This window comes from Tupaia chinensis, unplaced genomic scaffold (genome assembly GCF_000334495.1).
Source record: "Tupaia chinensis unplaced genomic scaffold, TupChi_1.0 Scaffold000365_1, whole genome shotgun sequence".
In the NCBI taxonomy this organism is placed as follows: domain Eukaryota; kingdom Metazoa; phylum Chordata; class Mammalia; order Scandentia; family Tupaiidae; genus Tupaia; species Tupaia belangeri.
In genome coordinates, this window is record NW_006159862.1 from 1391499 (window position 1) to 1408269 (window position 16771).

At 50.3% G+C, this 16771-nt stretch overlaps 1 protein-coding gene across 4 annotated transcripts in view; it reads right to left on the bottom strand.

Annotated features, from left to right (window-relative positions):
* SPECC1 (sperm antigen with calponin homology and coiled-coil domains 1) overlaps positions 1–16771 on the bottom strand; it is a 362600-nt gene that overhangs the window by 79625 nt on the left and 266204 nt on the right. For all 4 annotated transcript variants that reach the window (XM_027773699.1, XM_014589605.2, XM_027773700.1 and 1 more), the window contains 2 exons: positions 7087–7243; positions 440–542 (listed from right to left, as the gene is read on the bottom strand). In XM_027773699.1, the coding sequence (XP_027629500.1) occupies positions 440–542; positions 7087–7243 (260 nt within the window). The remainder of the gene's footprint in view (positions 1–439; positions 543–7086; positions 7244–16771) is intronic.

A 16771-nucleotide genomic window follows, 5' to 3' on the forward strand; every position in this document is an offset into this window, starting at 1 on the left:
ACCCTTCAACCAAATACAAACCGCTCTGAAAGCAAAAGAAGGAAAAATTTTGGAAACATCCCAGAGGCTCACCTACCTGGGTCCCTTATGTGCATGGGAAATGGGGCCCCACTACGGGAGGATGCTGAGGCAGAAGCTGCAGCCTTGGGTGGAAGCAGCCTGCAGGCACATTCCCTGCGAGCTGCCCCCTTCCTGCCAGAGACAGGGCTCTGCGTTGGGTACTTGGGCTGCTGGGTGGACTGCAGACTGGCCCTCGGGCCACTGCCACCTGGTCTGGCGGCCTTAGTGCAGTGCGCAAACACCCGCCTTCTCTGGGAGCCCTGCCCAGGAGACGAGAAAGATGACAGGTACATGCATATGGGCCACCAGGCAAGTGGCGCGCCGGGAACACGCCTGACACTGGACTCTACTGCCCGGAGTGGCCAGCGCCATCCCTTACCGCGTAACCTTCTGTCTTCTTCTGGCACCACTTCAGCAAAGCGTTGCGCTTGGAGCCGCCGTATTCCCGGGCCAAGGCTGCCAGAGGGTCTCTTCTCTCCACGCTGGTGGGAAGAAGGAGCACATGGTAAGGGAAGACGCCATCGTTTAGGGCCAGCTCCAGGGTACTACAGCATGCACGCAAGAGAAACCAGATCCTGTGTGGAGACCGCAGTGTGAATGCCCAGCCTGGTTAGCCAGCTATGCCTGTGGGTGCCCAGGATCTGACACGCTGGGGGCCAGAGGACGAGATCTCAGTGCGGTTCAAGTCCCAGATCTGGCGGCCTGCGAAACATACCAGGCCGTGTGCACATGCCCAAAATCCTGAAAGGAGGGAGAGCTGGAGGAGAAGGGGTTGCAGGGTGACCCTCCCCCCATGGGGGTGCTTTCTCTCTCTCTCTTTCTGGAGAGTGCACACGTTCTTTGGCAAATTAAAAAAAAAATCGTGCTTCTTGACTATCATAAGCCTGGGGAGAGTTCTGTTTTGTTTTAAAACCCATCTGTCGCTCATCATCCTGCCTTTCACTTGCTAAGCTGAGTACAGTATCATTTGAGTTAAGAATTACTCGTTTTATTTTATTACTTGCTATAGGGCATGTGCACTTACAAGGGAGAAACCATGATCGGCCATGTGGGAGCCCAGAGCTTTAACCACCACGATACCTGCTGCCCCAGTCTCATTCGAGTTAAAGACACCCATACACAGAAATACTCTGGCCTGGGGACCAGCAGTTGGCATAGTGGCTACGTCGCTGGACTCCCATGTAGTCAACAACGGTTTGAGTCCCAGACCCGGTGGCTTAAGCTCATGCTGGGCATGTGTGCATGCATGCCGACGATCCCGAGAGGACATGGAGGAGAAGAGATTGTGGTGTGGCCATCTCCCCTGGGTGGTGATTTCTCGCTTTCTGTCTCTGTCTCTCTCTGTCTTTCTGGTGAGCGCACACAAAAACCTCTCCAAAAAAACTAAAAAACCCTGGCTGGGCCTGGCCGTGTAGCACCAGCAGGAGGCCACTACTGAGTGATGCTGGAGCCATGTGGGCGGTCTGGATTTGGATCCTGGACCAACCTGAGCTCACTGGGCACGGCAGTGCACCAGTGATCCTGGCTAGCTGGGGCGTGTGTGTGTGCTCAAGATCCTGACAGGAGAATGGAGAAGGATTTCGGCATGACCATCCCCCCTGGGGGGTGATTTCTCGCTTTCTGTCTCTCTTTCTGGCGAGTGCACACGCCCTATGGCAAAAACCTCTCAAAAAAAAAAAAAAAAAAAGTGCAACACCCACTCCAAGATCTGGACCTGCGTGGGAAGGTCCTGAGTGCATGTCCGGGGGCTCCCACACACTCCAGGAGGACGTGCATTCACCCATGGCCCTGACCGGCTGCAGACTGGGGCTACCTGTCCCTCCCTCTTCCTCATTTTCTCATCGAAGAAATAACCTTTAAAAACTTCAAAAAAAAAAAAAAATACAAAGGAGGTGCATCTCTGGAGCATCAGCTGTAGCAGGCAATGATTTAAGGGCAATCCACTCTCCCGCGATAGAGACCATCGGGTACGCACACAAGCATGTTCACGACGGCACATTCTTCATTCCTTTTTCTTTTTTTTTTTTAAGATCTTTGCTATAGAGCATGTGCGCTCGCCATAGAGACAGAGAGACAGAAAGCGAGAAACCACCCCCGGGGGGAATGGCTACACTGCAATCCCTTCTTCTCCATTCTCCTCTTAGGATCCTGGGCACGCACGCACACGCACGCGGCGACATGAGTTTTAAGCCGCCAGGTCTGGGACTTGAACTGTAGTCGACTACATGGGAGTCCAGCAATGTAACCATTACGCCATCTGCTGGTCCTCCCAACAGCACTTTCTGTAACAGTAAAAAATTAAAACAACCCAATGCACTTTGATGAGCAAATGGATAAATAAACTGGTCTATTCATACAACGGAATATTAAATAGCAAGAAAAAACTTGCAGCTGTATGAAGAAATGGGAATATCAAGAACACATTTAGAGTCAGAACAAAAAGAAGATGAAAGGAAACCACACATTTCCATGTAATACAAAATTTTAAATATGCAATTTAAACGACATAAATATATGTGGCAAACAGCAAAGCATGGAACGGCAAACGCTAAATTCAGAATGGTGGTCACGCGGGGGGAGGACGGCAGTGGAGACGGAAAGGGGCCATAGCGAGTGTCAAAGGGAACGGCTCCTCTTCTTAAACCGGGAGGCGGGCATCGACGCGGATGTCCGTTACTGTTATTTTAGATGCTCTGTACCTTCTACATAGTGCTAGGTTTCTGTAGCCATTTACTATACGTGTATATAGTCGTCAGAAAGTAACGGCGCATTTTTGCATAAGAAATACATCATGACTTGCCCAACTACCTAACCTATTTATCTACCTATCTTTTTTTGTTTTTTTTTTAGGTTTTTACCATAGGGTACACTCACCAGAGACAGAGAGAGGGAAAGTGAGAAATCACTCCCCACCCAGCACTCACTTGTCCATGTTCCTCTCAGGACCCTGGGCACGCACACACACGCCCAGAGGAATTTTCGAGCCGCCAGGTTGGTCAAGTGGGAGTTCAGTATTTTAACAACCATGCCACCCACTGGCCCCTGTATCCATCTAATATTTAATAAAAATATTTTAAACTATTTTAAGTAGAGTATAAGATGATTTTTTTTTTAGACCTCAGAAATATGAGCTGAAGTAGAGAGAGTTTAAGAAAAATGGTTCATACTTGAATCTAAATTTTAATGGTCTAACCCGATGACTCCTGGGAAGTCCAGTCTGTGAGTGACTGCGGTCCGAGCTGCCGTTAACACAGCCTGGTGGCTCTGTGTGTGTTTGCCGTGCCTGCTCGGGGACATCCCTTAGCCCTGAATTCCTACACCTGACTGGAAGGTGGAATGGAAGACTGGAATGAAAGTCCGGAAGAGTTTGTGTAAGTGGATGACGAAAGCACTAACCAAACGTCGTTCTGTAAAAAATAAAGGTAACTTAATATTAATGCCCCCACCAAAATTTAATAGTAGTAATAACAGGACACCTTCTAAAGTAATTCCTAGCCTGTCACTGGTTTACGTCAACATGGATGGAAAATTTAAATAAACGGATGTCACCAATCTAACCTTTCATAATGAAGAGTATATATGCACTTTCTGTATGCATTTTTTGGCATTAAAAAGCCCATTTCAGAACAGCACTCATTCTCGTCCTTAAAACTTGCCATGATTATTTAAGTCTCCTGCACATAAAGAAATCATATCTGGGTCTTTACATTAAACCTCTGAAACACATGACTTGATCATCTATTTGGGTCTGAATATGGGTTACACCCCGAGATACAAGACCTGAACTGATTCAGACTTTCATAAACCCTGTATAATACCCACAGAGCTCATTGTAATACTTACTGTTAAAAATCGATTACCCTGGTGTAGTCGATTTGGTGTATTTGTCTACCTACCCATTCATCAAGTATTTACTTAGTGAAATGCGAGGTGTGCAGCACAACATGAAGAGCTAGGAAAGAAACCAAACTGTAAGAGGAAATATTCACTGTCCCCGAAATAGGGATCAGGGCACGTACGACGCAAGGTGAGCACACCGCCAAGCAGTACGAGGACGGAACACCCAACCACGCGGGTGACACTGAAGTCAGAGAGGGGAGGAATGTCAGTGCAGCCAGTGTGGCTAGCTCCCGCTTCATGGGAGGCGAGGCCTCGAAGGAGAAGCAGTATGCAGGAGTGTAAAAGGAGAGAGGAAAAGCAATGCAGGCCAGAACCTCGTAAAGAAAGCCTTGCAGTCAGAAAGGCTCTCATGATATTGTGAAGGCAGGGTGTAGAGCAGGCCCAGACGGAGGGAAGGGGCAGGCTGTTCTGGCAGGTGCATGGCTGGTGCTAATCTGTGCAGCATCTCTAGGACCAGGATGCACAATGGAGTCACGGGAGGGTCCTGAGAGGTTTGCAGCAGGATGTGCTCAGTGCTTCTGAAGGTGAGCCAACATGGACTAATGGGACAGACCCTGGAGAGAGAGGAAGTTGCTGAAATGGGTTTCCTGTGGCCTGGATGACCAGGGACACTGAAACAGGAAGAGGAGCCAGAGGTGTGGGAGCCAGGACAGGCTCCTGGTGACCACCCGCCAGCCTCGCTATCCTCTCCCTTCTCTACTCTAATCTTCACATCCCTGCTAAAGTCCTCTGTAAATACTGATTTCAAAATGCCTCCCTAATCGTGTGCTACTGCTTCCTAATGAATCCTCCTTAAAATGCAGGTCTGACCTCACTGTGCTGCGACTCAAAAACAAGAATGAGATCCCCAAACTCAGTGGCTCCCCAGAGCTTTGTCAAAATAAACACAAACGCATTCCTCAGCATGGAGCGCTAGCTGTGATGTGGCCCAGCCTGCCCATCCAGCTGTCATGCCCTTTGCTCCAAAATACCGACCAAGAGCCCATGGCACCTGCCCCCTTGGTGCCCACGATCTAGCTCAGGGAAACGAACCCCGACCACAATGTTCCCTGAATATTGCTCCATGGCTTGTCACGGTGACAGATCACACCCCTGGGCAGAAGTGCAACTTCTCTGTAGAATTTGTTTATTTACTTATTTATTTCTTCCATGAGAGAAAGAGAGCAGGACAGAGATTGAGAGAGGAGGTGGTGGATTCCCCAACGGGGTCTTCATGCCATGATCCACCCGCAGCCTCAGCTGGCGAGGACCACGAGCCTATGTGTGCGTGCCCAGCGTGTACAGGGAGGCCCCAGAACGAGACGCTAGGATCTTTCCAACGTGCGTCCACGCATGTCAGTGCTGTGCCACCCAGCACCCAGCTTCACTCTGGACTTCTTGACGCGGCTAACCCTGCCAAGTGCTCTGCTTGTCCTGGGTCGTGGGAAAAGCCATGATGTATTTTTTCTGTTTTTCTATGCAAAAATGCCTCATGATTTTCCCAACAACTCAATATTTAAAAAATTTATCTCTCCAGGGGACCAGCAGGTGGCGTGGTGGTGAAGGCACTGGACACTCCCATAAGGCCAACTATAGTTTAAGTCCTGGACCTGGTGGCTTGCTTTCTCACTTTCCCATTCTTTCTCTTTGTGTCTCGCTCTGATCCAATTAAAAAAAAAAAAAAAAGAACGAATAAATAAAATGTAAAAAAATGAATCTCTCCAGACCTTTATTCCATTTTGCGCGGTAGCACTGTCTACTGCCCTCTTGGACTTGTAAAAGGGGGTGCTGTGCCTTCATCGTTCTCGTTCAGGAGGTACTTGCAGAAGTGAATGTGCTGGGGAGTAATGTTACAGAGCGGAGAGAGCGAGCAGGCTGCGTCTGGCTCCCGCTCTCACAGCCACTGCAGTCCATGGAGCTCCAGAGACAGCGCCGGGGCAAGTGAGGGCCGGACGGGCACTGGGCGCCTCTGCCTCGCGGAGGACAGAAAACTAAACGCGGGCAAAGGAGATCCTAAGACGCCGAGAGCAAAATGCCATCATACGCATTCTCCGTGCAAACTCGCCGGAGGAGCACGAGAAGAAGCACCCAGAGGCTCCAGTCAGCTTCTCAGAGTTTTCTAAGAAGTGCTCGGAGAGGGGGAAGACCGTGTCTGCTAAAGAGAAAGGGAAGTTTGAAGATGCGGCAAAGGCAGACAAGGCCTGCTATGAAAGAGAAATGAAAACCTATATCCCTCCTAAAGGGGAAACAAAAGAGAAGTTCAAGGATCCCAACGCACCCAAGAGGCCTCCTTCGGCCTTTTTCTTGTTCTGTTCTGAATATCGCCCCAAAATCAAAGGAGCACATCCTGGCCTGTCCACTGGTGATGCTGCAAAGAAACTGGGAGAGCTGTGGAATGACACTGCCGCTGCTGATAAACGCCCTGTGAACCGAAGGCTGCTACGCTGACGGGAAGTACTCAAAGGATATTGCTGCATGCCGCGCTAAAGCCTGATGCAGCAAAAGGGAGATGTCAAGGCCGAAAAGAGCAAGAAAAAGGAGGAGGAGGAAGACGAGGAAGATGAGGAAGAAGAGGAAGATGAAGAGGATGAAGAAGAAGAGGATGATGAATAAGTTGGTTCTAGCGCAGTTTTACTCCTTGTCTATAAAGCATTTAACCCCCTGTACACAACTCACTCCTTTTAAAGAAAAAATGAAACATAAGGCTGTGTAAGACGTTTTTAACCTATACCATGTCTTTTCGTACAGTTAACACACGACCGAATGTGCCTTTAGCTAGCCCTGTCCTGGTGGGATTTTCAACAGCCGCTACCCTTGCCTGCTGCAGCATGGGGGCTGTAAACTGGCATGGAAATTTAAAGCAGGTTCTTGGTGCACAGCCCAGATTAGTTATATAGGGGATGGTAGTGCTTTCATCTTCAGTTGTCTCTGATGCAGCTTATACGAAATAATTGTTCTGTTAACTGAATACCACTCTGTAATTGCAAAAAAAAAAAAAAGTTGCAGCTGTGTTGTTGACATTCTGAATGCTTCTAAGTAAACACAATTTTTTAAATTAAAAAACAAAAGAAGTAAATGTACTGGCAGGAGAACAGAGAGGCCGTCAGCCTGCTGTCCGCTGACTCCTCACTGCTGGGAACGGGGTACCTGAGTTTGCTCTGCGGCTTCAGTCCCCCGGTGGAAGCGCTCAGTATTCTCGTGTTCCCGAAGCCCAGGGAGGGGGGTCTGCTCAGGGACTCCAGTGAGGGACTCTTCCGGAGGTAGGGGTCTGGCTTCAGGTCCTCAGCCCTTCCCTTCAGAAGATCTGTGGGAACAACAACGTGTCAGCTACTCCCAAAGGAGAGAAGTCGGACCGGTCAGTGCTGCGGCTGGATGCCGTCCCTCCCGAGATTCCATGTATTGAGATTTGGTTGTGAAAGACTAAGAGGGTAAAAACTTAGCCTGTGGTGTGGAAAGTGAGGGTTTTGGGGAGATCAGAATTAGGGTCATTAGGGCAGGGCCGCATGACTGACTCCTGGTGGGTTTCTTTTTTTTTTTGGAGAGGTTTTTGCTATAGGGTGCGTGTGCTCGCAAGACAGAGAGAGAGAGACAGAGAGACAGAAAGCGAAAAATCATCCCCCAGGGGGAATGGCCACGCCGCAATCCCTTCTCCTCCATTCTCCTCTCGGGATCTTGGGCACGCACGCACATGCGCCCAGCATGAGTTTAAGCCACCAGGTCTGAGACTCGAACAGCAGTGGACTAACGTGGGAGTCCAGTGACATAGCCATTACACTAACTGCTGGTCCCTCCTGGTGGGTTTCTAAGGAGAGAGAGCGTGATAGCTGGAGACTGAAGAGCACGGCTGCTCTGCTCCTGCCCTTATCATGTGACACCTGGGATTCTGCAAGACCCATCAGATGTCATCCTGGTCCCTGGACTTCCAAATTGTGAATAAGTCTCTATTTTTTTTTTTTCTTTTAAAGATTTGTGTCATAGGGTGCATGCATTTGCTGGAGAGAGAAAGTGGGAAAGTGAGAAATCATCCCCTGGGAGGATGGCCACATCTCGATCCCTATCCCTCCATTCTCCTCTTGGGATTTTGGGCACAACGGATATATACCCAGTGTGATTTTCAGGCTGCCGGGTCTGGAATTCGAGCCAGTTGGCCACGTGGGATTCGGTGCCTTACCCACATTACGGGCTGGCTCGAGCCTCTATCTTTATAGATCACTCCGTTCCAGGTATTTTCTGTTATTAGTGACAGAACAGACTAAAGTCACCACGCTTTATTTTCAATCAAGTTCTCATTTTATGCTCAAGGACAAACATTCAGGCAGAGTTTCTGGGGTACTGAAGACGTAGGTAAGAACATGGTGTACTCCAACAAGGGTCTCCAGGCAGAGCCCACTACGTGGCTGATGGGGCCTAAAGCCAAGCCAGCACCTTGTTCAAAAATCACTGTGCACTTCACACTGCTGTTACCGAGCGCCAAACCAGCACGGGCCCTCCCACGAGCCTTGTGCAACTGCACAGTTTGCAAGCCTGCCAAGTCAGTCCTGTCCCCAAGTAAGGTATTTTGTTTTAATTGATGGCTAGCTGAGAGAGAGAGAGAGAGAGCTGGCAAGAAAACGGCCAAGGTGACACTCAGGTGATGGCTGCAGCAGACACAAAGCTGGCAGCTAAGGATGGCAACTGTCCCACAGGAGAAAACGCCAGTGGGTCCAGGCCTGGCGCACTGAAATATAAGCAAAATGATTATTATTTTTGCCCGAGGGTGCATGCATTTGCCAGATACACAGAGAGAGGGGTGAGGAGGAGAGGACATGGGATGTCCCCGACTGGGGACGTGGTCATGCTACAATCCCTTCTACACCGTTTCTCACCCTGTCGGGATTTGGGGCATGCACACACATGCTCCTGGCATGTTTTTCAAGCTGCTGGAGCTGGGATTCAAACTGTGGTTGGCCATGTGGGGTCTGGCACCCTAAGAGGCCACAGAGCTTCCCCTCTGCGCAAATAATTTCTTGAAGGTCCCTTTCTGTTGCCATGTTAGTCTGAGTGGAAACAGGTAACAAAATGGGCTGAATCCTTCAGAAGATTTTTTTTTAAGAATTAATGAATTATTAGTAGTTTAATTTGCTATAGAGCATGTGCACTAACCAGAGGGAAACAGAGAAAGAAGGAAAGTGAGAAAGCAAACTGCCAGGTCTGGGACTCGAACCATGGTGAGCCATATGGGAGTTCAGTACCTTAAGCATCATAATACTTGCTGGTCCCCGGAAGGTATTTCTTAAAGGACCATAGCGGTACAGATTGAGAGAAAAATTTGAGACTGTTTCGTTTATAGAGAACACTAGAGCTCAGAGAATGAAGTGACTTGTTCAAAGCTACACAACAGTCCAGTGACCAGGCTGAGCCCAGGGTCACCTCCTACGACCCACAGATCATTATAGAAGAAAACAATATTCCACAGCTAATGGCCACCAATTATGGGTAGGACAGTTGGGAGTGAGGCTAATTAGCTCTAAATAGCAGAGAAAAACAGTGTTTACATCAGGAAAGCAAACAACAAAAACAACACATTAATCTGGTTTCTTCAGGTTCCAATGACCTCAGTGTTGACAAGCAATTGCTGGAAATTGCTGGAAGCGAGTGATTTTCACCGTGTAATCCTTTTTTTATTATAGTAAATAGAATCGTTCAAGTAGTCAGGTGCCTGGGGGTGTAAGCACAGGGGCTGTCAGAGAACTGTTTACTTCGGAGTATCAGCTGTCCTGATCTCATTCGGTTTTTATCTTGTCAGTGGTTTCTCTACCACTCAGGTTTCCTCTGGAAACTTAAAAACCGGGGGAACATGGAAGAAGACACAAAGTTGAGGGGTCTTCAAAACGTTCATGGACAATGAGTATGGTGACAAATTCATGCATGGATTTCATACATTTTTTGCACCAAAATACACTTGGACTTTAATTCCATTTTTCTAAGACCTTTTTGAAGTGCCTTGGTATTGTGATCAAAAGTTCACCCCCTACGCTTTAAAATGGTTATGACAGGGCTGGCCCGTAGTACCGTGTTAAGGAAGCTGGATCTTCCTTGGCCATCTCACAAAGCTAACTGTGGTTCAAGACCTGGCCCTGGCTTGAAGAACACACTGGGTGCATGTGAATGGATGCTACAAATCCTGGCAGGAAGGAGAAGGGGAAGAGAAAGGCTTATGGTGCAACCTCAGGGGTTACTTTCTCCTTCTCTCTCTCTGGGGTGCCTTCTGACAACAACAAATTTTTTTTTATTATTATAAAAAAAAAAGAGGGGCTGGCAGGTGGTGTGGTGGTTGGAGTGTTGGACTCCCACATGGACAACCACAGTTCGAGTCCTGGACCTGGCGACTTGCTTTCTCACTCTACCTCTCCCTCCTCTTCTCTCTCTGGTCAAATAAAATAATAATAATAATAATAATTTTTTTTAAAAAAGAAAAAGAAACGACTAAGATGGTGAACTGCATATTACGTGTCTTTTACTGCAGCTCAAACAGTAAGCACACCCAGGAGTGTGCGTGGCAGAGCTATTCCAGAGACATGGCTGACTCACGCCAGGCAGCTGGCCACTTGTGTCAGCCTCCTGCCCTCCATTTCTACTAAGGTGCCCTCGGTCCTGAGCTTCTGGACCTCAAGCTCTAATCTCTCCACCTACACTTAACCCTGTCTGCTTCTTCTCATCCTCCACACCCTAGGTTACCCGCTGGTCTTTGTTCCTCACCTCCTTCGTCCTTGAGGTCACTGGCTGGTCGTTTTGTTTCTTCATGGTGCGGAGCACGCACACGAGAGAGAAGCGCCCTCAATGGGGCCCCTTGATGCTCCAGGCCCCTCTTCAGCCTCCTGCTCATGGAGCTCTGTGATGCTCACGTGTGCACCCAGTGTGTGCCCATGTGTGTGCCAACCCGAGGACCTGAACCTGTGGTGCCACATGGCTTCCAGCCTTGCAAGGCCCCCCTGGAACTGTGCTGCAGCGGTTGGGCCTGGAAGTCACTAGCGTTTATCCCATCTGAGTGACAGCTGTTACCAAAAGGCAGCATGGTGAAAGACGAGCTACCCTGGTCCCAGACTGTCTGAAACCAGCGTGGCCTTTGGTAAGTCACTTCCTCTCTCTCGGGCTTCAATCTCTCACAGGTATGTAATATTTGGGGAATGACCTGAGATCGCCTTTAAAATCTGTCTACACTCACCAATTCCATGAAAAAAAGCAAGTGAGATTCAGAAGGAATACTTACCTTACAGAAACAACTGTTAAAAACAAGGCTGAGGGACCAGCAGTTAGCGTAATGGCTATGTCGCTGGACTCCCATGAAGTCAACTGCGGTTCAAGTCCTAGACCTGGTGGCTTATACTCATGCCGGGTGCGTGTGCATGTGTGCCCAAGATCCCGAGAGGAGAACGGAGGAGAAAAGATTGCAGCATGGCCACCCCCTCTGGGGGGTGATTTCTCACTCTCTGTCTCTGTCTTTCTGGCGAGCGCATGTGCCCTATAGCGAAAACCTCTCCAAAAAAAAGAAAAAAAAAAAAAAAAAAAAAAAAAAGGACAAGGCTGAGGGGCCAACAGGTGGTTACGGTGCTGGGTTCCCATAAGCCTGAGCACAGGTAGAGTCCCAGACCTGGTGGCTGGAAAATCATGCTGGGTCATTCTTGCGCATGCCCAAAATCCCAAGAAGAGAATGGAGAAGGGATTGTGGCATGGCCATCTCCCCTGGGGAGGTGACTCCTCCCTCTCCCTCTCTGTCTCTCTCCAGCGAGCACATACATGCTATAGCAACAAACAAACAAAAACAAACAAACAAACCAAACTTAAAGAACAAGGCAGACCATGATTTCTAAGAATTTTTTAAAATTTAACTTTATTTATTTATTTACTTACTTACTTACTTATATACTTAATTTAACCAGAGAAGGACAGAGCAAGAGAGAAAAGTAAAGTGAAAAAGCAAGCCATCAGGTTTGGGACTTGAACCGGAGTAGGCCACGTAGAGTGCAAAGTCCTTAATCACCACGCCACTTGCTGGCCCTGGCAGACCATGATTTAAAAGTACAGTTGGACTTCCTTTTCGGTCCTATCATGTTACAGAAATGTTTTCTTTCTCCTTTTTAGTTTGCTATTGAATGCATGTGCTCATTGGAGAGAGAGAGAGGGAGAGGGAAAGTGGGAAAGCAGCCCCCAGTGGGGACAGCCAGGCCACAGCCCCGTCTCCTCCATTCTCCTCTCAGGAAAATCATGCACGCACACGCACCCGGCGTGCTCTTCGAGCCAACAGATCTGGGACTCGAACTGCACAGCAGTCATGTGGGACACATGGCTTAACCGCAGTCGTGTGGGGACACATGGCTTAACCTCCGTGCCATCTGCCGGCCCTAGAAATTCTGCTTTATGCTTAGAAACAAAGCATCGGTCCCTGCGACCTCGATTTCTGGCTTCCTGCCCTTCCGCAGGCAGCAGTAAAGAGTTCCTTGCGTGCTATCGGTGCTGTTTTTATTCCCCAGCGGCGACTGCAGACACAAACATACATTTCTTTCTATTTGTTTTTCAGTTTTGCCAGCGGGTGTGTGCACTCACTGGAGGGAGAAGAGAAAGAGAAAACACAAGAAGGCACTCTCCACGGGAAATGGGCCCGCCACAGTCTGTTCTCCTCCATCTCCCCTTCGTGACACACGCGTACCTGGTATGCTTCTCAAGCCGCCAGGTCTGGGACTCAAACCGTGCAGTCTGCCATGTAGAAACCAGCTGCCTTAACCACTGCGTCACAGCTGGCCCCATAGGAGCCTTTATAAGCATAGGTTCTGCACACACGTAACGTCCCACAGACTGAATGTGCTGTTCCTGTCCTTGCTCTGGGCATGTGAGCTGACTCGGCAGGAAACCACGGGGACTAGGACAATGACACGTCTGCGGTGTTCCCTGCATGCCCAGCCGCGTGCTAATTAAGTGCTTTAACTATGCTGCCTCAGCCCTTGAAATGATCTCGCGAGGTGGATGGTGTTTCTCTTTCAGAGATGAGGAAGCCAAGGCACCAAGAGGTGGAGCAGAGGGGCCCGAGCTGGCCTGTGATCACAGGGCAAGGTGTGAACCTATGCCACCCACTGCGGAGTCCCCTCTGAACAGCTGTTCCACGTCAACCGCTGGCAAGGGAGATGGGGTGTGAATGACACGGGACATATGAGGAGTGCTGACGACAGCATCCACTTCATTATCAGAACTTGAATTTTTTAAAAATAGGGTGTAACAACAGGAAGAGGATTATACCCAGAGACAACAATATCTGAAAAGAAGCTTATTTCAGACCAGCCCCGTAGCCTGGTGCTAAGGAAACCAGATCCCTCATGGTTGACCGGGTGGTTTGCATCCTGCCTGGGCGCCTTGAAACACAGGCTGAGCACATGTGTGTGTGCCAAATCCCACAAGTAGAGAGGGGATTATGGTGTGACCATGTCCTGTTGGGGGGCTTTATCCCTTTCCCTTGCCATCTGTCTCTCACTGGTGAGTAAAAATTAAAAAAAGAAAAGAAGAAGAAGGAGGAGGAGGATAAGAAAGAAGAATAAGGAGGAAGAAGGAGGAAGAAGGAGGAGGAAGAAGGAAGAGGAAAAAGAAGAAGAAAAGGAAGAAGATTAAGAAGAATGAAGGAGGAGGAGAAGGGAAGAGGAAGAAGAGGAAGAGGGGAAGAAGGAGGAAGGAGGAGGAAGAAGAGGAAGAAGGGTAAAGAGGAGGAAGAGGGAGGAGGGAGAAGAGGAAGAAGGAAGAGGAAGAAGAAGGAAGAAAGGGAAGGAGAAGGAAGGGGGAGGAAGAAGGAGGAAGAAGAGGAAGAAGGGTAAAGAGGAGGAAGAGGGAGGAGGGAGAAGAGGAAGAAGGAAGAGGAAGAAGAAGGAAGGAGGAAGAAGAAGGAAGAAAGGGAAGGAGGAGGAAGGGGGAGGAAGGAGGAAGAAGAAGGAGGAGGAAGAAGAAGGAGGAGGAGGAAGGAGGAGGAGGAGGAAGAAGAAGGAGGAGGAGGAAGGAGGAGGAGGAGGAAGAAGAAGGAGGAGGAGGAAGGAGGAGGAGGAGGAAGAAGAAGGAGGAGGAGGAAGGAGGAGGAGGAGGAAGAAGAAGGAGGAGGAGGAAGGAGGAGGAGGAGGAAGAAGAAGGAGGAGGAGGAAGGAGGAGGAGGAGGAAGAAGAAGGAGGAGGAGGAAGGAGGAGGAGGAGGAAGAAGAAGGAGGAGGAGGAAGGAGGAGGAGGAGGAAGAAGAAGGAGGAGGAGGAAGGAGGAGGAGGAGGAAGAAGAAGGAGGAGGAGGAAGGAGGAGGAGGAGGAAGAAGAAGGAGGAGGAGGAAGGAGGAGGAGGAGGAAGAAGAAGGAGGAGGAGGAAGGAGGAGGAGGAGGAAGAAGAAGGAGGAGGAGGAAGGAGGAGGAGGAGGAAGAAGAAGGAGGAGGAGGAAGGAGGAGGAGGAGGAAGAAGAAGGAGGAGGAGGAAGGAGGAGGAGGAGGAAGAAGAAGGAGGAGGAGGAAGGAGGAGGAGGAGGAAGAAGAAGGAGGAGGAGGAAGGAGGAGGAGGAGGAAGAAGAAGGAGGAGGAGGAAGGAGGAGGAGGAGGAAGAAGAAGGAGGAGGAGGAAGGAGGAGGAGGAGGAAGAAGAAGGAGGAGGAGGAAGGAGGAGGAGGAGGAAGAAGAAGGAGGAGGAGGAAGGAGGAGGAGGAGGAAGAAGAAGGAGGAGGAGGAAGGAGGAGGAGGAGGAAGAAGAAGGAGGAGGAGGAAGGAGGAGGAGGAGGAAGAAGAAGGAGGAGGAGGAAGGAGGAGGAGGAGGAAGAAGAAGGAGGAGGAGGAAGGAGGAGGAGGAGGAAGAAGAAGGAGGAGGAGGAAGGAGGAGGAGGAGGAAGAAGAAGGAGGAGGAGGAAGGAGGAGGAGGAGGAAGAAGAAGGAGGAGGAGGAAGGAGGAGGAGGAGGAAGAAGAAGGAGGAGGAGGAAGGAGGAGGAGGAGGAAGAAGAAGGAGGAGGAGGAAGGAGGAGGAGGAGGAAGAAGAAGGAGGAGGAGGAAGGAGGAGGAGGAGGAAGAAGAAGGAGGAGGAGGAAGGAGGAGGAGGAGGAAGAAGAAGGAGGAGGAGGAAGGAGGAGGAGGAGGAAGAAGAAGGAGGAGGAGGAAGGAGGAGGAGGAGGAAGAAGAAGGAGGAGGAGGAAGGAGGAGGAGGAGGAAGAAGAAGGAGGAGGAGGAAGGAGGAGGAGGAGGAAGAAGAAGGAGGAGGAGGAAGGAGGAGGAGGAGGAAGAAGAAGGAGGAGGAGGAAGGAGGAGGAGGAGGAAGAAGAAGGAGGAGGAGGAAGGAGGAGGAGGAGGAAGAAGAAGGAGGAGGAGGAAGGAGGAGGAGGAGGAAGAAGAAGGAGGAGGAGGAAGGAGGAGGAGGAGGAAGAAGAAGGAGGAGGAGGAAGGAGGAGGAGGAGGAAGAAGAAGGAGGAGGAGGAAGGAGGAGGAGGAGGAAGAAGAAGGAGGAGGAGGAAGGAGGAGGAGGAGGAAGAAGAAGGAGGAGGAGGAAGGAGGAGGAGGAGGAAGAAGAAGGAGGAGGAGGAAGGAGGAGGAGGAGGAAGAAGAAGGAGGAGGAGGAAGGAGGAGGAGGAGGAAGAAGAAGGAGGAGGAGGAAGGAGGAGGAGGAGGAAGAAGAAGGAGGAGGAGGAAGGAGGAGGAGGAGGAAGAAGAAGGAGGAGGAGGAAGGAGGAGGAGGAGGAAGAAGAAGGAGGAGGAGGAAGGAGGAGGAGGAGGAAGAAGAAGGAGGAGGAGGAAGGAGGAGGAGGAGGAAGAAGAAGGAGGAGGAGGAAGGAGGAGGAGGAGGAAGAAGAAGGAGGAGGAGGAAGGAGGAGGAGGAGGAAGAAGAAGGAGGAGGAGGAAGGAGGAGGAGGAGGAAGAAGAAGGAGGAGGAGGAAGGAGGAGGAGGAGGAAGAAGAAGGAGGAGGAGGAAGGAGGAGGAGGAGGAAGAAGAAGGAGGAGGAGGAAGGAGGAGGAGGAGGAAGAAGAAGGAGGAGGAGGAAGGAGGAGGAGGAGGAAGAAGAAGGAGGAGGAGGAAGGAGGAGGAGGAGGAAGAAGAAGGAGGAGGAGGAAGGAGGAGGAGGAGGAAGAAGAAGGAGGAGGAGGAAGGAGGAGGAGGAGGAAGAAGAAGGAGGAGGAGGAAGGAGGAGGAGGAGGAAGAAGAAGGAGGAGGAGGAAGGAGGAGGAGGAGGAAGAAGAAGGAGGAGGAGGAAGGAGGAGGAGGAGGAAGAAGAAGGAGGAGGAGGAAGGAGGAGGAGGAGGAAGAAGAAGGAGGAGGAGGAAGGAGGAGGAGGAGGAAGAAGAAGGAGGAGGAGGAAGGAGGAGGAGGAGGAAGAAGAAGGAGGAGGAGGAAGGAGGAGGAGGAGGAAGAAGAAGGAGGAGGAGGAAGGAGGAGGAGGAGGAAGAAGAAGGAGGAGGAGGAAGGAGGAGGAGGAGGAAGAAGAAGGAGGAGGAGGAAGGAGGAGGAGGAGGAAGAAGAAGGAGGAGGAAGAAGAGGAAGAAAGAAGAGGAAGAAGGGGAAGAAGGAGGAAGAGGGAGGAGGGAGAAGAGGAAGAAGGAAGAGGAAGAAGAAGGAAGGAGGAGGAAGAAGGAAGAAAGAGAAGGAGGAGGAAGGGGGAGGAAGGAGGAGGAAGAAGAAGGAGGAAGAAGAAGGAGGAAGAGGAAAGAGGAGGAAGAAGGGGGAGGAAGGAGGAGGAAGAAGGAGGAGGAGGAAGGAGGAGGAGGAAGGAGGAGGAAGGGGGAGGAAGGAGAAGGAAGAAGAAGGAGGAGGAGGAAGGAGGAGGAAGGGGGAGGAAGGAGGAGGAAGAAGGAGGAGGGAGGGGGAGG